The sequence below is a fragment of the Lacerta agilis genome, chromosome 1 (assembly GCF_009819535.1).
Source record: "Lacerta agilis isolate rLacAgi1 chromosome 1, rLacAgi1.pri, whole genome shotgun sequence".
Taxonomy (NCBI): Eukaryota; Metazoa; Chordata; class Lepidosauria; order Squamata; family Lacertidae; genus Lacerta; species Lacerta agilis.
In genome coordinates this window covers 131,507,802-131,531,274 of record NC_046312.1, presented here as the reverse complement: position 1 = coordinate 131,531,274, position 23,473 = coordinate 131,507,802, and the positions used below count along the sequence as shown (strand labels likewise).

The window sequence follows — 23,473 nt, the reverse complement described above, 5'->3', positions numbered from 1 at the left end:
CCCCCCCCCAGTGCATAGCATGTGCACCGCTACGGGTGCTGGAGCAGCTAGCACCACCTCTGGAGACTGGGAGATAAACAGGGCTATATTCCCTGAAGCTGGGGTGGGGGAAATAGCATGAAAAGGGCATGTTAGAACATGCAACATTTATGAAGCATAAAATAACATTAAATTCTGGTGTTTTTTTTAATACTGCATTCAAACCAGTCCCTTTGGTTAAAATGTTACTTACGTTAAAATATGAGATAAGGTTATCTGATGGTTTATCACTTGCAGAGTTTAAAATCATCATTAACTGTTGGATAGTATTCATCGCAGCACTACAGAGAGTGAAAGTATTTTTATTACTATTTTTTGAAATGAAGAAGCCTTTGAACAGAAAAAAAACCACCACATAAATCGTAGTTGTTGGGACTGGCTGGATGCTGAGGAGTGGGCACTGGGAGAAGGTGGGTTGGGACTGACTTGGAAGACAGGATCTGAGGGAGCATGTAGGGAGAGAAGGAAGAGGCTGGTGGAGAGCCCAAGGCTTCCACACTGCTTCCTCCTGGCCGCAGTTCCCTTGCTCCCCAGGTCCAGAAGAGGACTGCAGAGGGAGGAGCAGAAGCACGTTACACACAGGCACAGTCTGCACCTGCCTGCACACAGCTCAGATTGGGGCCAGGAATCTGTTGCGGCAACTGCCTCATCGGGTGCACACCTTGTAGCAGCTGGGACATGGACTGGTAGACCTGCCTTCCCCTAACTTGCAAGTGTACTTTTGACAATAAAGAGTTAATTCTTGTCTCTGGACATTCTTGTCTGACAGCGCCGTGACAGTAGTTTCCTGTTACATCAACACTGGAAACTATGGTTAATGGCTTCTAAACAAACCAAGACACGCAGCCAATGTCGAACCATCCCTTTATATTCAGGCTTGTTTGGAAGTCGTTAACCATAGCTTCTTAGCTTGTGTTTATTAATTAAATTAGTAACAGTATATAATGCCTATTATAACCAGGAGATGAAAGTGATAAAGCAATGCAACAATAAAATGACAATAATATAAATAAAATGCAAAGGGCAGCATTAAGTCATAATGCATTGTGCTTTGTCCACACTAAAATCCATCCTAGGGATCATACTGGAAAAGGGATCTAAAACAGATCTGCTAATATGAAAATGCCTCAGCTCAATGTGGAAACTGTAGATCTGGGCAAGTTTCAGACTAGAGCCACCCAAATGATATGGGGGCTGGAGCAACTCCTGCCTGAGGAAAGATTAAAAGAGGGCTTCTCAAAAATTCTACCTCCAGGACACACTAGAGACAGCTTAACTCACTGAAATTCATCAATCACAAAATGGCGCTGCAGAGGCAGAAGTCACCAAATAGCAGCAAATGGAGGTAGAGTTTGGTATTTTTCTGGTAGCAAGGTGTTCCACAGCTCAGTTTTCCTCAACTTCAGACATTTGCTCTAGAAGTATTGTGACTCCCCAATTTAGTCAGAATTTACTGACTCAGAGGTTAGTTAAGCCAAGATTTGATCAGCTGAACACAACTACCACAAATAACCTTCTTTGGAACATTATTAAAAACAGAGCTGGTACTTCCTTACATTCATATCACTAGTATCCTCAGCAACATTTCATACAATCTATGAACTTAATTTCGCGGCAGCTGTGGAAGTTCTGATTAAGCTTCTGGGGAGCAGTGGCTAAACTCATTTAAAGCCAATGTTGACACGCCTTCTAACTGTGGAGAGAAGTTGTCAGCCAGAAGACATTGACTACTGTCTACTATTGTGAGCTGAACTTGAAGGCTGGTTTTGCTGGAAAGACCAGTCATACCATTTGACTTGTCTGTAGGGACTCTGCAAATGCTTTTTTATGCAGAAGCATTAAATCAGGATTGAAGCACTTGCAGGACAAACAGAATTTCAGATAAACTCACTGTATTTCCTATACCCATAGAAATAATTTTCTAAACCTTTTCAACTAAATTCAAAATTAGGACAATTATTCTTACCGAACCGGGGTCTGCGGAAATACAACAGAAGGATCATAACCTGGGTTATTCTTGCTTGGGGTTCTCTCCAACTGTAAACTTAACATGAGAAAAAAATTTAACTTGTCTACATAAAACCCTGATGTATTCCAGCAAAGATGCTTGTATTTGGACAATAAACTCTTGGCTTGGTAGGTAGGTATGAATGAGCATTTTGATCTTGCACAAAACCTTCTTGCTTTACCCTTTATGCCCATGAGCAAACAAACCAGGAAGTCTTCTCATTAACTATGCTCTCCCATTTTGTTCAAACCAGGAAATTACAGTGAACTGCTTCCAAACAAGCCAGGATATGAAATCATGGTTTACTAGAATCATACAAGAGCTTGTGGTTTGGTCACTTCTTCTCCAGTGAAGAGATGGCTCCCTGTTTGTGGAAGGCTCTCCCCAGGGAGGTTTGTGTGACACCTTTATTAGGCACCTTTAGGCACCAGGCAAAAACATTTCTCTTCTCTCAGGCCTTTATCTAATTTATCTACCGTAATCTATGCCCTTTTAAACTGTGAGTGTATGTGTGTGTGTTGTCTGTTATTAAAAGGTAAAGGTAAAAGGACCCCTGACAATTTAGTCCAGTCACAAACGACTCTGGGGTTGCGGTGCTCATCTCGCTTTACTGGCCTAGGGAGCCAGCGTTTGTCCATAGACAGCTTCCGGGTCATGTGGCCAGCATGACTAAGCCACTTCTGGCAAAACCAGAGCAGCGCATGGAAACGCTGTTTACTTTCCCGCCGGAGCAGTACCTATTTATCTACTTGCACTTTGACGTGTTTCTGAACTGCTAGGTTGGCAGGAGCTGGCACCGAACAACGGGAGCTCACCCTGCCGTGGGGATTCGAACTGCCGACCTTTCGATTGGGAAGCCCAAGCAGCACGGTGGTTTAACCCACAGGCCACCTGCATCTCTGTGATGTTATTACAATGTGTATTTTTGTCTTTTTATATTGTAAACTGCCCTGGATGAAGGGGTGGGTGGTTGGGTGGATAGATAGACGGGTTGCACTCCCTAAGAGACAAGAGAGGCATTTTCCATGCCAAAACAAGGCCTAAACCTCAACTGACATGGATCTAGAAAATCAGTCTCTTCCAAGAGAGCCTGGAGCTGGTTAGCAACTGCCTGCTCAAAAACCTTACCTAGGAAGGGGACATTCACAACTTGGTGATAGTTATTTAAGTCTTTAGGACCCAGGGAAGATTTCTTAAAAAGTGGCCTTTCCACTTGTAGTGGAGCTACAAACTGTGTGTTGGCTGTGTAGGTGTGTTGCGCGAATACTCCCACTTTCCTCCTGGGGCTGGAAAGGTGTTGGTTTAACCTCCAGTTTCCTAGCAAAACTCTGGTTTATAGCCTTAACTCCCCCAAAAGTCAAGCCAGGTGGGACCTCAAGCAATCCGTCTGCAGGGGAAGGGAAGGCTTTTCCCTGCTGGCCGGTGCTGGGGAAATGCCAGTTTCCTTGGGCACACAGGGATGGAGCGCTCACTTGCTGCCATGACAGACTCCAGCTGCAACTCCAAGAAAGTAACATCAGGCCTCCAGCTGAGGTCCAGGATGACAACTCAGTGAAGAGAAGCTCGTTATCAATATTTGAGAATCTCAGTTCTGAACATATTAATTAAAGCAAGTGGAAAAATGACCAGACATTTTGGGAGAAGGAGGGTGATTAGAAAGAACTCATACAGATATTATTATCCATAGAAGCCATATTCTAAAGCAGTGGTTTTAAAGCCTTATTATTTATTCTCAAATAGTGCTTCTTATAGAATTTTACAGCTCTTAACTCATTTATCATTGGAAAAAAATCCCACAAAATAGATTAGTTAAGAAACATTCCCCCCAGGTTTCCACTTTGCTTCAAGAATTAGTAGAATTTACTACAATGCAAAACAAAAGCAATTAAAAAAAAATTACCATTCAGTGTGATCATATTGCAAAGTTTCATCTTTCTCTAAAAATAATCTGGCATCAATATCCTTGTTTTTCAGATACATTTCTTCATATTTGCTCGACATATTCTCAACCTTGGGTTTCAACAAAAAGGGGACAAAAGGAAAAAACTAAGACTGAGACCTAGGGTTACAATTGTCTAACTATTCATATGCAAGCTATTTATTTGCAATTCAATTCATTCCTGAAAGTAATTAGAGGACTGTGCAGTTGGAAGAGACTTCCAAAATAATCTACTCCACCAACCCACTGCTGATGAACAAAATCTACTGTTACAGCATCCAAGAGCCTATACAGTGGTACCTTGGTTCTCAAACTCAATTCATTCCGGAAGTCTGTTCCAAAACCAAGAGGCGCTTTGCCATAGAAAGTAATGCAAAATGGATTAATCCGTTCCAGACTTTTAAAAACAACCACTAAAACAGAAATTTAACAGGAATTTTACTATCTAACTGGACCACTGATCCATAAAATGAAAGCAATAAACAATGTACTGCAGTCACATAACCAATTAATCAGTAGCTGAACTGTGTTCTACAGTCACAAAAACAAAACAAAAAGAGCTGCAAAAAAGCAAAATAAATAGCAAAAACAGACCTCAATATAATACTCAAAACGGAAGCATAACACTCAAAAGTGTGGCACTCAAATCGGAAGCGAAACACTCAAAATGGAGTACGTTTGGCTTCCGAAAAAGGTTCGCAAACTGGAACACTTACTTCCGAGTGCAGTGTTTGGGTTCCAAGTTGTTTGAGTACCAAGGCATTTGAGAACCAAAGTACCACTGTACTTCAAAACTTTCAACAGTCCAGCTCTTTGCAAGGTATTCTGCTGGTATATACAACCGGGAGGTTCTTCCTGATGTTTAGTCTAAGTCCTTTTTCCTGTAACTGAACTCACTGGTTTGAGCCCTACCCTCTGGCACAACAGGAAATAAATTTGCTCCATCATCTATGACAACCCTTTGATTGTCAGTTTAATGTTCTTCTTAATCTCTTTAATCTGACAGTTCCAAGGACCTATCATATCAAAAAGCTGTGAAGTAGCTACTCCTATATAAACTATTTATAAGAATTAGATAGAATAAAACTAACAAAAACAGAACTAGGATTCACTTGACAACCTTTAATTAAAGATTTTAAAATTACACTAATGTTACCTCTGGAAGTCCACTGGAAGGTGTAATACCCAAAGAGTTCAGGAATGGAATAAAACTAGTAAAGTAAACATTTTTCACCTTAAAAAGGGTAAAAAAAACAAAGTGTCACTATTAGGTGGTCTCTTAGTTTCATGCATAATATAGCAAAACATGCTTATTGAAAAACTATGATGTACCGGTATTTGCTGGTATTTCCAGATCTGAGCAGGGACCCACATACAGACATTAGATTTTTAAATTACTTTATGAAGTATCTTCAATTGCTTTAACTTTTGAGAGCTAAATTCATTGTTCAAAGGCACTCTTCCTGACCCCACTACAATCTCCAAAGAGGAAAGAAAGGGAATCCTTCAGTGCCAAATGCTATTATGTCATTAATGTTAGGAGTAGATGAAACTGTAATAGATAAATAACAGATTGTTGCTCCTGGACTTCAACCCATACTTATACACTGACTGGGGGGTTATGAGGTTATGGGACATTCACACATATTTAACTGCTGAGGTCAAGATGTGAGGGAGAAGAGAAGTCTGGCAACAGGGCAGGGCAACTTCTCTAAGCGATGTGAGAAATCCGTTTTACCAGGACAAACATAAAAGGGCTCAGAAGGCATTAGATCACAGAGAGAGGGACAGAAGCAATAACAGCCTGAGAAACTAGTAGGACAAGTGGGGGATTGTAGGCAGTCGAGGAAGGGAGTGGGGCACCTGGGGGGGCAGGGGAGAATATTGCAGAAAACTGTTTTTTTATACTACAACAACAACAACAACAACCTGGTTTTACCTCATCCAAATTACAATCATGTTCTTTACAAAGCTCTTCGATAACCTTTATTTCTGTATCTGTTTTTGAAGTACGTATACTCCTGTTCTGAGTTCGCCTGTAAGTTCGAGCTGAGCTATTAATCGACATTGCACTCAGGGATTCTATGGGAAGAAGGTAAGCATTTGTTCATCATACATCATTAAGTCAAAGCAAAATGCAAAAGAGCAATATTTTAAGCATATGGAAGTAAGTTTTTAAAAGCTGTATCTGTATATCTGAAAAGGAAATGAGAACATCTATTAAACAATAAGTAACTCTCACTATTCATAACCCTCTGAAGACTCCTGCTTTCTTAAAATATCCTTGAAACTTTGGCTTAAGCCCTTAATCCTCAACACTCAGCTGCATTCACAGATATCCCTTGGCTTTTCTCTCCCCCCCGCCTCCCCGTGAATCACATAGAAAACACAATGATCAGTTCGAGATCTATCTAAAATGCAACACAGATATTTCTAATACTTTCAGGGAACTGTCCCCAGCGCAGCGCCAGGATGCTACAGAGAGCCCCAGTCTCACCTGGCCAGCTGCACCTCCTCTGGCAGTGAAAGGAGCGGCCAGACTTCTGGAGAGGAGGGACATGGTTCTCAGGGGGCAGGGAGTCAAGGCTCTGGGGATGTAAGAGAGACCCAACACTCCCCTGGTCCCAAGGGCGATACAGGGGGTATGCAATTTCCGTCGCCCCAAAGGCGTCGTGGGGTGAAACAAAAGGATGGATGGCGGGGTTTTCATATCCCTAAACTCTTTTGTTGGGGTCAGAACCGGAAGGAGCCATTCCCGGATTCTGACGCTGCTTGATACAGACATGAACTTTTTAGCTCTGCACTGTACATAGCTTGCACAATAAAACTATAAAAGGAAACAATGGAGTCCTGCCTGGTTACTCACGAGCAACTAAGGACCTTACAGCTACGTACTGGTTTTATGTTTTAATATTTCTTGAAAAACCCCTAAAAGGGACAAAAGTGTGTGTGTGTGTGTGTGTGTGTGTGTGTGTGCCAACGCACACACACACATTTTTACAGTATAATCAGAAAATGGTGTCCCTAATTTTAAAGATCTGGATATCTGTCTTTTTTGTCCCTTTTAGGGGTTTTGCAAGAAATATTAAAACAAAAAAACTGTATTGGAAATATCTGTGTTGCATTTTAGATAGTTCTAGAACTGATCATTGTGTTTTTTTCTATGTCATTCTACAAACAGGAACACTATTTTAGTCTCACACTTAGAAATTAATAGAATTTAGTATTTCTGAATCAAATGTGTCTGGTTTTTCAGCCACGAACCAAAACAATTTTGCCTCATCTTGAAATCTAAAACTATTCTGCAACTGGCACTATTTCAGAATTTTCTTTCAACAGTAACGAAGAACAGCATGAAGCAATAGCCTTATAGACTGGCGCCCTTTGCCTACTGTGAGGATCACCAGCTTGGTGCCCTTGGGTTCCGTGACTCTCACAAAGGCCTTCTCTGGCATCCCTAGGCACCTGAGCTCAAAGGCGCCCAGTCCAGGTAACCCACAAAAAATTAAATACCGTAATTGGAAATGGCAGAAGTGATTCTGGCTGGTTTGGAAAGATTTGAGGTGGGGGGAGAACAGGCAGGGATGCTTCCTGCTCATCAAGTGACCCATCTGGTTTGCTTGCTCATTGCCCACTGGCCATGCAGAGCTGGAGGTGGGCAGTGAATCACTCCTGGAAGGGGCCATGTGTGTGACTGAGAGTCATGTACTTGGGGAGAGATATGTGTGCAGTGTGAGATGGGGGGGGCATGACTGCATGGTCAAAGAGGGAGAAAGAGAGACAGAGGAGATGCATTTGGTCTGAGAGAGAGAGAGAGAGAGAGAGAGAGAGAGAGAGAGAGAAGGTGTGGCTGCATACCTGAAGGGGGTGTGAACGCAAGAGAGAGAGAGGCCTGTGTGTCTGTGGTCTGCATATGTGGCATGAGTGCGAGGGAGAGAGTGATTGTGGCTACTGTGTACATTTTCCCTGGTACTGGGGAAGGCTTTCTGTTGTAATTGGGCAGCACTTACATTGGTTGACTTTCTTAAGTGACTTGCAATGTTATGCCACTCCTCCATGGTAGCCATTTTGTTACAGCAAAACAGCACTCTTTCAAAACCTGAAACGTGCCCACTGGTCCAAAAAAGTTGGCGTCCCCGGAGTCTGACTTGGATCAGTACAAAATTCAGAGCGTACATTGACATGACATGTACATTTATAGGATATGAATCACCATGTATTTTTGATGCCAGAATATCAGTTTATACAGAGGACAAAATCACAAAACAATTTACAGGGATGCTTTAAACCATGGGTAGGCAAACTAAGGCCCGGGGGCCGGATCTGGCCCAATCGCCTTCTAAATCCAGCCCTAAATTCAGCGTGTTTTTACATGAGCATAATGTGTGCTTTTCTTTAAAACGCATCTCTGGGTTATTTGTGGGGCATGGGGATTCATTCATTTCCCCCAAAAAATATAGTCCGGCCCCCCACAAGGTCTGAGGGACAGTGGACCGGCTCACTGCTGAAAAAGTTTGCTGACCCCTGCTTTAAACCAAAGTCTAACATATATTCAAGCATCCACCAGGCCAGTTGGAAAAGTGCAAATAAAACTTTCATAGGTAAATATTTATTATTTACCTGAAAAAAGGATTTGTAAATAATAATTTAATATTTTTAAGCAGGATGCAAAAATACAAGAGCAAAACTCAGAATAAAACAGTATCATTCAGACATATCAATTTTCTTTGTGTCATTTTCAGTACAAACTCTCTTTGCGTTTGGAATGTACTTTATGCATTTCTGATTCAAAGTCCTGTCTGTGACCACAGCTAGTCTTTCAGAGATGTGGAGAATATGGGGAAATGATTCTAAACAGCACTGCAGCAATACAAAAGTTATGCAAGTACTGTATTATAAAATGCAAATATTGCAGCTATTGTTTTCAAAGCTCAAGCATGATTCCCAAGTATAATTAATGTGTAAGCTTTTACATTTTTGCCTGCTCCTTTGCAGCAACATATATCTGCAAGGCTGAAGTAGTGGCTCTGGCACAGAATGCACTGAGGGGCACAAATATAAGCAACACAGTAAATGAAAGTAGGGTCAGTTTAAACAACTTATCTAATTCTCTTGAAAGACCTGGCAGTTTCAGGACAGAACACACAATCTCCTATGTGGACTACAAACATGTTTACTGTTGTGTTCAATGAAAAGTTTAAATCCTTACTGTATGGTTCGTTGAGGACTGCCGAGGGCACCAGTTTGATAAAATAATCAAGGACACAAAGCAGCAACTGGAAGGAAATAACCAAATCTTCTTCCATCTGTAGTATTTTTCCTGAAAACATTAGAAAAATGAGAGTACATTTTCAATCGACACCTCTTTAAACCATAGGTGGAAAATGTACCATGTTTCACATTGGGGGAAACTAAGCTGGAAATACATAGGGCTGAATTCAAGACAGGGCTTAGGAGAGCGTTCTGTCAGTGCAAGCATTTCTGCTTGCTTTCCTGCTGTTCTGGGGGGTTTTCCCAATCATCCAGAGCAGAGTTGGACCTGATGCAAAACCCTACTGGGTTAGCAGGAGCCCTTGGGCTGGCTTCTGCTAATGGATCTAAGTAGCTGACTCTGCCCTCTAGGCGTGGATTTAGAGCTCATGGGACACTCCTGCTGAATGAAGGGAGGGTGGCCATTGTTGCACAATCCCCATTCCCTTGCAGCCCTTTTTGCTTCCTGAAAAGCTACAAGGGAGAGTTTGGGGACATTCCAGAACAGGGGGAAGGTGGGTGGGTGACCGGGGGAATCAGCAGACATTGCCCCCCCCACCCTCCAGCAGAGGCCTTTGTTGGAGCTCAGGTGCTTCTGTGAATGAAAGGAGCTCTTCCTTTTGCAGAAGAGACAATCTGGATGCAACACTTTGTATCTTATGGCTCTTCTGCAAATTATCTAGGTTACAATTTTCAATGCCTAGTATTCAAGACCTTGCCCAAACAAAGATTTAAGACAGGAACTGAGCACCTATTTCAGCCTGAGGACCAGATCAGAGCTTGTCCAACCTTCTGAGGGTCACATTCCCATGGTGAGCAGGGCAAAATTTGGCAAGGTAAAGGCAAGGAGGCAAAAACAAGAAAAATGTATGTGCCTCTTCCCTCTTCCATTGTCCCACACATGTGCACCAAGCACACATTTCTTTCCCTCTCACACACACCAGACCTGCAAGCAGCCAGACAGTCACGCACACGCACGCACACACACACACTTAGCATTTCCAGTCCATTCCACTTAAGCTCTGGGGTGGAGATTCCTCTGCTTGCTTTTTCCACAGGGATAAGAACATCAGCAAAAACCAGTGTTTCCACAAACTTCTCCCTTAAGCTGACAGCTTCTCTCTGATCTGACGACAGTGGTGCTTAGAAGAGATAAGAGATCTCATTGCTACCTTTTCCTCATTGAACGCTTCCCTCCAACCTTAGTGCTATGGTGCTTATGTAGATTTGATATAAGAGCTCCCCTTAACTCTCTTGCGCCTGACATCATGACATCAGTCACTGGCAGGTCATCACGGTTCATCCAAAATGGTCCCTGCTGATTTAGGATATGCCCACGCTAAACAACAGCAGCACACCAAGGCATCACACAAAGGGCTCCACTATACAAGATCAGGTGGTTTATTTCAGGTGATCACTTTCGGCACAAATGCAGCACTGAATTCAGCTTGGTAATATGACTGCTTAGCTTGGCAACTATATGGTAAAATCGACAGATAGATTCTCTAAGCCAAATATGCCTAGAAATTTTTTTCGACTGATAGTTGGAAAGTATCTTCCTCTGCTATTTTTCTTTCAATTGTATTGCTGAGTTAAGCTTTGTCATCACTTTACCAGTTGAATATCGCCCAATTCACCCCGTCCAGGGTAGGAACCAGCCCTATGACTGCTTTTCTCAGATTTCAATTATTTTACTGACTGACTGATGTACCTACAGCATTTATAAGGTCCCAATAACAGCATTCTCCAGGTGGCTTATAATATTAATGCAAAGCTTAGAGTATAAATAGTCAAACCAATTTTGGGGGGTTCTGTTTTCTTTTAAACACTGAAGGATAACTACTACTTACCTTTTGCCAAAAGAAACATGATCCAGCATAGTTTTAGAACTAGTGAAGAACTTAGTTCAGTTCTACAAACAGAAGAGAAAAACATTACAGTGACGATTCCACATTTCCTGCTTTAAAACACTTTTTAAAAGGTATGCAGCTGAAGTGATTTAAACCAAGGGTTTAATGTTTTGTGTGGCTGTGAGTTTTTAAGCCAAAAATACAGTTATACTTGGGGCTGCTTGAACTGCTTGCTCTGGGACATGGATTTTTTCTCTAAAACTGTAGTAATAATAATAATAATAATTCTGTATCACCCTTCATCTGAGGATGACAGGGCAGTTTACAGTATAAAAATACGTAACATAGTAACAAACAAAAACAGCACCACCACACCCCCAACAGAGTTTAAAAGGCCACAGATTGTTAATTACCCTTTGCCAACTGCTATCTTGTGAACCTATGCACTAGCTAGCAGCTCACATATCAACATTTCTTTGATTTTATGAAAACAGACAAACTTACTGATCATCAGGATGCTCAACATAGATAAGTCCACAGGTTCTTTTAAAAAGAAAAAGAAAAAAGGCATATCAGTGCACTCTAAAACTTAAGATTTCAACTCAGCATACCCAGAGTATTCTAAACACAGCTGCTTTGAAGAGAATGTGTTTGCTGGGAGAGGGTTGGATCCTAGATGGTTTTTGCAGGAGCCACAGGGATGCAAAATGAAATTCTGCAGGGGTTTTTCCAATTATGCTGAAAACTTATACTATCATATGAATGCTAAAATCTGTCTACTATTATTTCTATACTATATAATATTATACTAAACACTATTATAATACATGTACCATTTAGGCAGCACCTGAAAAGCTCACGGTGTTGGGCATGTTCCGCAACAAGGAATTTTATGAGTGTGAGCAGTTTCTGAAGTCTTGTTGCATTATGCCTCACCTAAGACTTCAGATCCAACTTGTCGCTGCTGGTGCTGAGGCCATGGGAAGAGAAATGCCTCCCAAGGCTGGAGGGAGCTGGGGAAGGGAAGGGAAGCACACCAGGGAACGGACCTCTCCTGTGTGAGGCTGAGGGGGGCAGAGGAGAGCTTCCTCCGAGGAAGAGCACAGTGTGGATATGGAGCCCCTCTGGGCTGTGGAAGGAGGGAGATCCCTTGCACACAAACACAGCATGTCCAGTAACTTGGGGTGCGTCTTTTCAGGGTTACCTGGATATTCTTGGACAACACTGCTTAGTTGTGAAAGCCCCAAATAGGAATGATACCAGGTTTTTGTTTTTACTTTGTGTGTGTGTAGTAGAGTTGCTTATTCCTCTCCCTTATCCAAACTCTTCAGCTCAGCTTGAGAGGCATGCTGGTAATTGGCAGCTCAAGGGAGCTGTTCTGTTCCCTTTATGTACTGCAGTACGGTATCTTAGAGTGACTTAACATGAAGTTTTAAACTCCTCCTCCTTATTCCCTTTCACACCATTCAAACACCCCCTCCCAGCCTGGAGGATTTCAATGCTGCAAATTTGTGGTGGAAGGATGTTGCTAAAGGACATATTAGAAACACAGAATCGCAGAGTTGGAAGGGACCAAAGGGTCCTCTAGTCCAACCCCCTGCAACACAGGAATCTCACTCAGCTAAAGGATCCATGACAGATGGCCATTCAAGAGCAATAAAGAGTAGAGTATTTTGCAATCTTAAGTATGGTACCAGCATCTTTATTGTATGAACAAATTTAAACATGCAAGTTCAAGTGTAGCACAATAATCTACATAATTATAGCGGGCGCGCGCACACACACACACACACACACACACACACACATTTACATGCCAGTATTTGCAAATATTATTCAAAAGACTTATGGTTTTGTCCTCTGTTGCTGAGACCCATTTATGTTTGTGCTGTCCTATTAACAACTGCTATAAAAAATGTGATGTTAACAATGGGTCACTGATGTGAATTGTGTATTTGTTTACGACTGCTGAAGAAAGAGTGATTCTTGCCAATCTCCCCTTCACACACACATACACACACGTTTGGGAGGGCCATAGTGGGAAAGGAGAACAGACACCCCTGCCTTCCTGCAGGCGAGTGTCCCATGGGTGGAGTTCTGGCTCTGTAAACATTAGCCAACAAATATGTCCACAAGACGACTAGCCTACAATTTTCTTTAATAGCCCTCCTATCTACATGTCAGCGATATATCACGACACACACAAACATGCAGAGAGTCAAAAACAACAACTTTTGCCATGTTCTCCTGCCTGGTCATCTGGAGGGGATTCTAACTGACTATTGAAAACCAACATATGAATCTGCATTAAAACAATGTTTTGGCCCATCAGGTATTTAATTTAAAAATGGAGAATTGGCACCCAAGTAGAGAGAAGGGGGAAATCCTACATTAAAATTATGTCACATTAGACCCAAGCTGCTCTTTAACATACGTTGGTATGAGACTGTCCCTATCTATTGCCAAACCCTTTGATCCAGCAGCTGTCCGTGTCAGAGAGGCAAGTGCTCAGGATTGTGGGTTGTATCTCACACAGCCCTCGCACAAACACAGCAGACCTCTGCTCACGCCATGGGACTGCCCCTCCTTGCAGGCTGGACGACCCCCCAGAGAAGACTTAGGAGGAGAGAAAGGGCGATTCCTGCTGTGTTAGTAGAACTTGGTTGGATGCAAGCCTGTATTACTTTCCCCCTAGAATATTAAATATTGATCTCAACTTTCATCCAGAAAGTGGCTCTCAAGAGGCCATCCCTGATGGAGACTAAATTATTCTTGATATTTAAGCTTTTGCAGCCATAGAAAGCACACTTGGCTAGAGGACAATCCTCAGAGAGAACAACAAGTCTTTCATCTTGCATTACAGAAGGTTCTTTGACCTGGTCAGACTTACTTTCCTTTGTATAAAAACAAGCCCAAAGGAGGTCTCCAACCAGCTCACAGGTCCTTGTATGCTCAGTGGAAACAGTTCATCCTGGCAAGTATTAACCACTCTCAATTCTAACCTGATAACTGCCACCTGCCCAGATTTTAACTTGTCTGAATTAATTTTAAGGTGTGTTTTAATTAACTGACGTCTGTTTCTATGCATAATGTGTTGTTTTTATGATGCTAGCCGCTCTGAGCCCGGCCTCGGCCGGGGAGGGCGGGATGCAAATAAAAATATTGTAGTAGTAGTACATGATCCAGACAAACTTAAGCATTGTTGTACTATCAATTTTCAAAAGACACTGTGTGTGTTTGTGTAATTTTGAATTAATTTGGCTGAACTGTAAAGATTTTTATTCGGTTTTTTTTAAAAAAATCCAATTTTTATTTGCTTTTCTGTTTTATCATACTGTATCATCAATGCATACTGTGTTACAGTCAAACACAGGGCAATAAAGAGATTTCCCCCCAAATTGTTTTTATTGCCTTTACAATGAAATAAAAGAGATAAGCTAAGCTAAGATCATAAACATATTACCTGTGTCAAGCCTCTTCATTTATGAGAAACTAAACCTCTCCACAGTGAGATTTGAGCAATTTAGGTTGTTAACATTTAGGTTGTTAACTCAAAAAGGTGAACCAAGCAGACTCAAAACAATCTTTCTTAGCAGTGCCTTGAATAATTTTGGCACGGTAAGTGAGACATTCGGAAAGCCTAATTAACCATATTCTGTTCATTTATCTGTGTGATTTGGGATTGTGCTGCTACAAACAGGAAGACTGTCAATTCTTTGGACCTTGGGGGGATATGTCAATCAATAATAGCAAGACTAAGCTGGAGGTTGTGGTGATCTTGACCTATCATTTCTGAGAGACAGTGACTGGCCCAAGGTCACCCAACGAGCTTCATGGCTGAGTGGGGACTAGAACGCCAGTCTCCCAGGTCACAGACCAACACTCCAGCCACTACACCATTCTTAATCCCCAAACACAATGTTCATTTTAATGCTGTAATTCCCTCAAAACAGTCAATTTTTGAAATTAAGGACTCAGAAAGCCTTGATTAAGCAAAAACCAAGTTTCTTTAAACTAGGTTTTAGAACGCAGCAAACAATAAGCACTTTACCTTTCCAACTTGTGGTATAGTGCAAGCAGGACATCATATTTTTTCTTCAGGTGTGATACAGTACTTTCCACTTTAGTACTAATGGTGTCCATGTTGACATCCATTTCTTTAATCATGTACACAAATTTGCAAACGCTGCAAGAATAACATAAGTCAATAATCAAATATTTCCATAAGGCTCAAGGCACATATTGAAAGCCAATTTCTCAAAAAGGACCAAATTTCCTTGAGCCCTACAGGGTTTTAAGCTTTGCTCAGCTAACAGAGCAGTGAAGCTCTCTAGGGCCTTTAAAATATTTGCTTTATCCCCAAGCGAGGCACGGAAAGAGGCAAACTGGCCCCAGGCAGCCTATCCAGCACCTCACCTTGGAGTCCCAAAGGGAAAAAAAACTATCTCACCGCACTTCAATCTTCAGCCAACTCACACCACTCTCTTTCCCTGGCTTAAAACAGACATGAGATGGCAAAGCTGCTATCACGATTCCCTACTCCACCAGCCGTTATTTAAATGCAGCTGCAATGCATGGAGGGCTTGATAAAAGTGATCAGGGTAGAAGCACAGCACTTCCATGACCCAAAGTGCAGACCCACCAAGCTGCTATTAAGCTTTGCAGCAGGGAGGAAATGCCGGGATTTGTATTCTTCCACAGCAGGGTAGGATTCGATATGGGAAATAGGGAGGGAGGTTAACAGTCCCAGCCATTCTCAAGTACAATCTGACAAAAACTGATCCCAGACCCCTCTTCATGCAAGTGAAATGAGGAAACATTTATCTTGTTAAATCCTAGACCCTGGTTAGACATTGCTTTAGGCAAAACCACAGCAATAGACCCCTTCACAGTAGTTGGGAAATAAGCCTCCGACAAAATGCACACACAGAATTATCCCATACCTGATGAATTGTATCAAACTCAGCTGATACAACCAACCTACCTAATACCTAGGCATTTCAGAAGCTCTGTAAAAGTGAATGTCACCTCATCCAGGTCAATAGCTGCTGTAAAAATACAGATCCCCCACCATTCTTTTTTAAGATGGCCCTCCTAGAAAAAACAAATAGTAGTTTTCATGTTCATTGTAAATCAGAATCAGAACAGAGTAGTAAATGTTGTTTCTTAAGACAAAACTTGAGTGTTTTCTTAGGAATATGCATATGCTAGTATGATTTGGCAAAAGATACCAAGAAGAAAATGTCAAATGGATATGACTGATATAAAAATAGCTGAGGTTCTCCTGCACCCCCTCAGAATCAGTGGAATTCGTTTTTAAGATTAGGATACTGAAACCCCATTCATGTCAATGTGAAAGAATTAAGCACATCCCAGGCTCTCCCATGGACATCAATAGGAAACAGAAGCACTCTAACTGTCAGGGCAACAATTCAGAAGGGGATTGTGCCCAGGTTTCCCTCTTCAGGGTGCCTATAGACACATGCACAGGGCATATGTAGACATGGTGAGGAGCAAAAGTATTTCCCACGTGCCCATACAGCTTCTCCTCTGCACCTTATTCAACAATGTGAGCTTGGAACATCTGCATGGGAGTGGCAGAAGGCCTAGGATTCCCATTCCCAGACCTGCCTGGTCTGCTGAGGGCCCAACTGCACACAGCAAGCGGAGAGGGGAAAAGGTATTTCTGCACCTGAGTATTGTGCTTATACAGGAAAGAACTGAACCCAGTTTCAAAGTTACTGGTCATAAATGCCTGCATTTGATTAATGCAATTTTGGAAATAGCGAAGGTTCACACTAAATTTATCATTTTTTAGAAGACCGTTACATATGCATGATTTGTACCAATACTGTTTGTTTGCAAACCAACTGAACTGCACAAGATAGATGAAATAGAAACAAAGGCAGAAAAAATGTTTTGAGTATAAAAGAGGCTAGTAAAGTTTTTGGTTTGGTGTTATTGTCTCAATCTTCTTAACTATTTTATATCTTGTGCACATTCTAACATAAATGGCCATTATTCTGTTAAGAAACAAAACATATATAGTACTTACTACAACTCCATCCAGAGACACTTTTTCGTAAGTCTTCCAAGCAGTTACTCGCACACTATCTGTCACATGCAAAGTATCACATAGGTCAAAAAAGGCTTTTTCAGCACATGGAAGCCTAAGGAAGAAAAATGTATCAAAATCTGACTGATTTTCACCCATCCCCTCCAATCTTCCGCTGAGACATGCTGTGGTTTGCAAACAAGCTTGTGGGGCTTCGGCTTCTGCTGCTGATTCCTGTGCTGGCTGATGATTTAAGGGGCTTCTAATGGTGACCTTGTTTCTCAAAAATAAATGCTTCTAGCAGTAAAGCAATCCCTCTTGCTTTGCGTTTTACTTCTTCTCATAATAATATTTTTGCTGGTTTGCTTGGAAGAATAAAGGTTTGCTCCCTTTATTTGGATCTGTTGCATCTTCTCTTTCTAGGAATGCAGGTTGAGCAGCATGGGTGTAGGGAGAGCAGATGACAAAAAGGAGGATTTTTGCAGGGGTGGGGAGCTCCCTTCCAAAAAATGTGCCTGAGGGCCAGGCTCCCCAGCTACACCCCCCCCCCACTACACCACTGCTCCCGTACCATTTACAGGGAAGTGCTTTCCTTTATAGAAATAAAAACATTAGAACTTTTAAAATAATCATGCCATGCGGGTATGAATGTACAGAATGTTTGCAGCAACTTCAGCACATAATGAACCAGCTTTTATCAACAGTATTCGTACTCTACACCAGAACAAGAAACACAAATTATATACTGCAGCTGCACTGCACTACTGCTTAGAGCTACAGTTTCGAGAGTTCTGCGAGAAGGATTACCAGTAAGTGTTAAACCACTACAGTTCCCAGGATGATGAGGTTGAGGATTATTTATTTATTTATATGCTGCCCATCTGACTGGGTTGCCCCAGCTACTCTAGACGACTTCCAACAAATGATAAAACCATGGTAAAACACCACACATTAAAAGCTTCCCTATACTGGGCTGTCTTCAGATGTCTTCTAAAAGTCAGATACAGGTGAAACTCGAAAAATTTGAATATCGTGGGAAAGTTCATTTATTTCAGTAATTCAACTTAAAAAGGTGAAACTAGTATATGTGATAGACGCACGACATGCAAAGCAATTGTGATGATTATGGCGTACAGCTGATGAAAACCCCAAATTCACAATCTCATCAGCTTTCATCAGGTTTTCATCAGCTGTACGCCATAATCATCACAATTATAACAAATAAAGGCTTGACATATCTCGCTTTGCATGTCATGTCATGAGTCTATCTCATATATTAGTTTCACCTTTTAAGTTGAATTACTGAAATAAATGAACTTTTTCACACTATTCTAATTTTTAGAGTTTCACCTGTAGTTGTTTATTTCCTTGACATCCGATTGGAGTGTGTTCCACAGGGAGGGTGCCACTACCGAGAAGGCCCTCCGCAACCTCACTTCCCTGTAACCTCACTTCTTACAATGAGGGAACTGCCAAAAGGCCCTCGGAGCTGGTGGCGGAAACGCTCTTTCAGGTATACAGGATTCTTTGGGAGACACCATGCCTGTTTAAAGTGGTATGATACTGCTTTAAATGTACAGTGCAGATGGGCCTGCAACAGATACTGAAACCTGGAGACTATTACTGAATGTTATCAAGTTATTGCACCGTACCAGGGCCAGATGATTTTACAGAATAATATTACAAAACATTTATTGAGGGATTATCATATAATTCATTAGAAGAAATAAATTAAGTAATGCAGTATTTTCCCCTCAAAAAGGGATTAAGTCAAACAGGTGGTAAAACAAAAAAGAACCACTATTTCTCTATAATAGAGTATTATTAACCCATTGCTTTACTACAGTGTTTTTCAACCTTTTTTGGGCAAAGGCACACTTGTTTCATGAAAAAAATCACGAGGCACACCACCATTAGAAAATGTTAAAAAATTTAACTCTGTGCCTATATTGACTATATATAAAGTAATTTCCCACGGCACACCAGGCAACATCTCGCGGCACACTAGTGTGCCTCGGAACAGTGGTTGAAAAACACTGCTTTACTAAACCAATATTACAAAATATGGACCACGATTTTGAGTAAAAGTTTAAATAAAATTATTGGTAAATACATTAAAGAACATCAGCTGCACTTTATTAAAATCTACAAATTTCAGAAACCATTTGATTGTAATTTATTTTTGGATGCTTTGGGGTTTTGTTTTGTTTTGTTTGTTTTATTGGGACAACACTCTACTCATTTTGTAAAATCTTTCCATGAATAGAACAAGCAGTCATCTAAAGAAAGGTCTTGTACCAAGAGCTGCCTTTAAGTCTGGCTACCTTTTGAAGTAAGCGTGCAAATTCCTTGCAAACCTTTGCAGATGCAACTGAGGTTTCAGTGATACCAAAACCAAATTAGTAACTTTTGTGCAAAATGATAGCTATAATAAATAAAAAGTACTATTGGATCACAAGAAAGCTTCTAACCAGACAGAAATAATTTTTGGTTACAGGTGGGTAGCCGTGTTGGTCTGCCATAGTCAAAACAAAATCGAAAATTCTTTCTAGTAGCACCTTAGAGACCAACTGAGTTGGTCTCTAAGGTGCTACTAGAAAGAATTTTTACCTATCACCCATTCCCACCACCCTTCTGAGTAATACCCCTCCCCACTCCCCCACTATATTTAAGGATCTGGTGACTTCTGTTTCAGGGTATCTGAAGAAGTGTGCATGCACACGAAAGCTCATACCAGGAACAAACTCAGTTGGTCTCTAAGGTGCTACTAGAAAGAATTTTCGATTTTGTTTTGATTATAGAAATAATTTTTGAAATTTAGATTTTAAAGCTGGCTGTATCGACGACTGATGCAGCCCCAAGTGAGATTTCCAATGCTTCATCAAATCACACTTTATGGGATTCATTTCAGTTTTTGACAAGGTGCTTCTGGCTATGCACCTAACAATGTGCAGTTGCAAGCCTTGCCCTTCATGTCTGATTAAACCTAGCCAAGGGAGAATGGTAGAAATAGATAAAGGTCTTGGAGGTTAGGCTAGGGACAAGGCACGGATCCTCAACCAGTGGGCTGGTACCCAAGGTGGGTCGTAACAAAAATATGTTGGACTCCCCCTGAAGCACTACATGTGTTGCCTGGGCCAGAACATGCTTTTCTGATTAGACACTAATTTTATCCATTTCCATTTCCATTTGGCGGGAGAAAGGCATGAGATGTCATCCATAAGATCTGTATTTCTGGCCAACCGTACCTCCCATCTTCCTATAACTTAACCTCTAGTGATAGAGCACGCTAAGGAGCAAGGGCACTCTACGGATTTTCTAACCTATCTCTATGACATTCCAGACCTCACCAGGATCAAAAGTGAGCTGGAGTGCAGATGTGTCAGCTATAGTGGGGAAGTGAGTAGTTGCCAGGATGGCAGCAGCGGCGGCGGCTGGGGGCCCAGGAAGAGACAGCTGGAGTCTGGTGGAGGGAGCAGGGATGCCAGGTGAATCCTCACCTCCCTAGGACAGGACTGGGTCAGAATAAAAGTTCCTTGCCGGCCAGAGAGAGGGGAGATCCATCTCGGGATCTCTGTACACTTGCCAAGTCCCTGTTGCCTGGTGTCCCTGTTGCCGTTTCCTTTCTCTCCGTTTCACATACATCGTCCTCCTTTTCAGGATACCTTGCTCAGTCTGCAGGGCCACTTCAACCAGCCACAGGAGAGTTACGAGGGACTGGTCGCAGGTGAGTCGAGGAACGGGCGGGCGGAGGAGGGAGACGGGCGGGCATCCTCGCTCCGGGGAGACACGAAGCTGCCCCTCCGGACCCCGCGCAGCCCCGCCTGGCTCCTCGCGCTTTGCCTTCTGCCACAACGGAGAGAAAACGCCCCGCGCGCGCCCCCCCCTCTCTCTCTCTCTCTCTGCCAAGGCGAGCGGGGCGAGACTCCCTCCCGCGCCCCCCCCCCCGCGCGCGAGCCTCACCTGTCCCGCTCCGGCGTCGCCTGGCTCGTGGGCGGCGCCTCCGCCTTCCTGGGGGTCGCCATCCCGGGCGCCGCTGCCGCCGCCCACAGCGAGACCAGCGCGGACCAGGCTCCGACCGGCGCCCGCGGCTCCCGCCCCTTCTTCCGGCAGATTCCCGCCCCCTGCGTCACTTCCGGGGCAGGAGGACACCGCCCAGGCGCTGCCGCTCGCAAAGCATGCCGGGCTCCCCAAGGCCCGGGGCGGCGGAGGAGCCTCGGGAGGTCGTGGGCCCCAGTCCCCGTCCGTCGGCTCTGAGCGGGGGAGAGGGCGGCCGTGATCCCTCGTGGCACCGAGCCTTTGGCCAGCGGCAGCGCAGCGCCAAGAGGCACTTTATTCCTTCTGCCCCGAACCTTCCCACATTCAGCTTCGTTCCATGTCCCTTTTGAAGTGAGGTGGGGCCAGAACTGTGCACCAGTTTTATTTTCAGCTCCTTGATCACAAACATGGAATTTGCCTTTTTGACAGCTGCTGCTGCTGCTGCACATCATCAAACTATCCACCATCCCTTCAGGGTCTCATTCCTGGTCCATCACCACCAGTTCAGACACCATCACATCTGTGACATTAATTCCCCCCCCCAAAAAAAAAACAACATGCATCATTTTGCACTTGTTTACCCTTAATTGCATTTGAAATTTTACCACCCAGTCACTCAATCTGGAGAAATCGTTTTTTGGAACGCTTCCAGTCCCTCTTTGTCCTCATCAATAGGGAGGAGATGACTGATGAAGTGGAAATAAAGGTGGCAACCATTTTGTGTGCACCCCATTGATGTGTGACTACCGACACGTGGGTCCTTTTGGACCAGGAAGAAGGCAGAACGGGCAGGGTGGAGCTTGCAGGGGCCAGGAGCAGAACCCGTGCACAAAGTGGTCACCACCTGTATTCAGAAACTTGGAAGAGAGTGATCAAGTCCTCCTGGGTTTCATGATTCAGAAGCAAAGGAGAGCTGCATTTAGTCACAGGCAATCTGGACTTTAAGACGGCCAATTTCAAAAAGGAGCTACCGGGTGAGATCTCATGGTCAGAAATACAGTCATACCTCGGGTTGTGTTCACTTCAGGTTGAGTTTTTCCGGGTTGCAAACGCAGCAAACCCAGAAGTGTTTACTTCCAGGTTTCGCCACGCGTGCAAGCGCAGAAGTGTTCTGCGCATGCACATTATCACCGCTCGGGTTACGGCCTTTTCGGGGTATGAACGGCATCCCAGAATGGATCAGGCCCGTAACCTGAGGTACCACTGTATTCAAAGAGAAGGGAGTCCAAGAAGGATGGGAGTTTCTTAAAGGCGAAATACTGAAGGCCCAAATGACAACAAGAAAGAAAAGTGGGAGGCATCTAAAGAAACCGGTGTGACTGCTTTACAGATGTGCTGAGTTTTAAGAAGGGCAGTATAAAAATGGAATAAAGGGGAAATCACATGAGAAGCCAACAGTTGCAGGGTGACTGTCAGCCAGGCTAAAGCTCAGAATGAGCTCACGTTTGAAAGAGACGTAAGAAAGGTTTCTTTGCCTGTGTTTGAAGCAAGAGGATGAACAAGCAAGTGGTATGTCATTTGTGTGATGAAGACAAAAAAATGCTATTGGGTGACAGAAGGCAGAACTGCTCAACACTTAGGACTCAGCTATACAGCTGCAAATTAAAAAACATTTTAAGTGTGTTTTACGTGCAATATACAATGTGACACTAGATGGTGATTCTGAGCCTTATGGAAAATTCAATGTATTTTTAAGAACTTTTAAAAAGCCTTTTCAGGTGCTTATGTGTGTGTAGATTCCACCCTTCTTTGCCTCCATCTTCATCCAAAAAATAATAATACCCAACCTGGTGATAACATAATAAATGACATCTGGAGGGAGCTGCAGCCCAAGATAGAAAACAAGGTGGTAAGGGAAAACCTAGCTAATCTCAAGTTAGTCTGTGGGCACTTTAGAAAAGGATGTGGTAATTACTAAGCCATGCCAGACAAATCTCATTTCTTTTTTTGGATAGTTACAAGTTTGGTGGATCAGGGGAATGCTGTGGACACAGAATACTTTGACATGGGCGTAGCCAAGGGGACAGCTGTCCTCCCCAATCAAGTAAATAAGTAAAAATACTTAACTCAAAGTAGAAATAATCAGAATATTTGAAATTGAAATGCTCGCTGAGGTCACTTGGATGATTTTGGAGCACATTCTAGCAACACAACTGGCAACTCAGCAACGCCCTTTCACTGGGGCAACTGTGGTAACTAACTGCGGTAGAAAAAGGACAAACAAAATTGAGAACATGAAGCAATTTTCTATGTTTACTTGTTAGGAATTCCCATTTAATAATGGTTTCTATTGT

General features: G+C 42.8%; 1 protein-coding gene across 1 annotated transcript in view; it reads right to left on the bottom strand.

The window, feature by feature from the left end:
- Window positions 1–21,178, bottom strand: part of RB1 (RB transcriptional corepressor 1) — a 48,769-nt gene extending 27,591 nt beyond the window's left edge. The window contains exons 1-12 of the mRNA XM_033171605.1: window positions 21,105–21,178; window positions 17,142–17,256; window positions 16,071–16,180; window positions 15,138–15,272; window positions 11,591–11,629; window positions 11,087–11,148; window positions 9,196–9,306; window positions 5,926–6,068; window positions 5,143–5,220; window positions 3,948–4,057; window positions 2,006–2,083; window positions 233–320 (exon numbers count right to left, since the gene is read on the bottom strand). Coding sequence (XP_033027496.1) covers window positions 233–320; window positions 2,006–2,083; window positions 3,948–4,057; window positions 5,143–5,220; window positions 5,926–6,068; window positions 9,196–9,306; window positions 11,087–11,148; window positions 11,591–11,629; window positions 15,138–15,272; window positions 16,071–16,180; window positions 17,142–17,256; window positions 21,105–21,166 — 1,131 coding nt within the window. The 5' untranslated portion in view covers window positions 21,167–21,178. The remainder of the gene's footprint in view (window positions 1–232; window positions 321–2,005; window positions 2,084–3,947; window positions 4,058–5,142; window positions 5,221–5,925; window positions 6,069–9,195; window positions 9,307–11,086; window positions 11,149–11,590; window positions 11,630–15,137; window positions 15,273–16,070; window positions 16,181–17,141; window positions 17,257–21,104) is intronic.
- Between the last annotated feature and the right edge of the window lie 2,295 nt (window positions 21,179–23,473).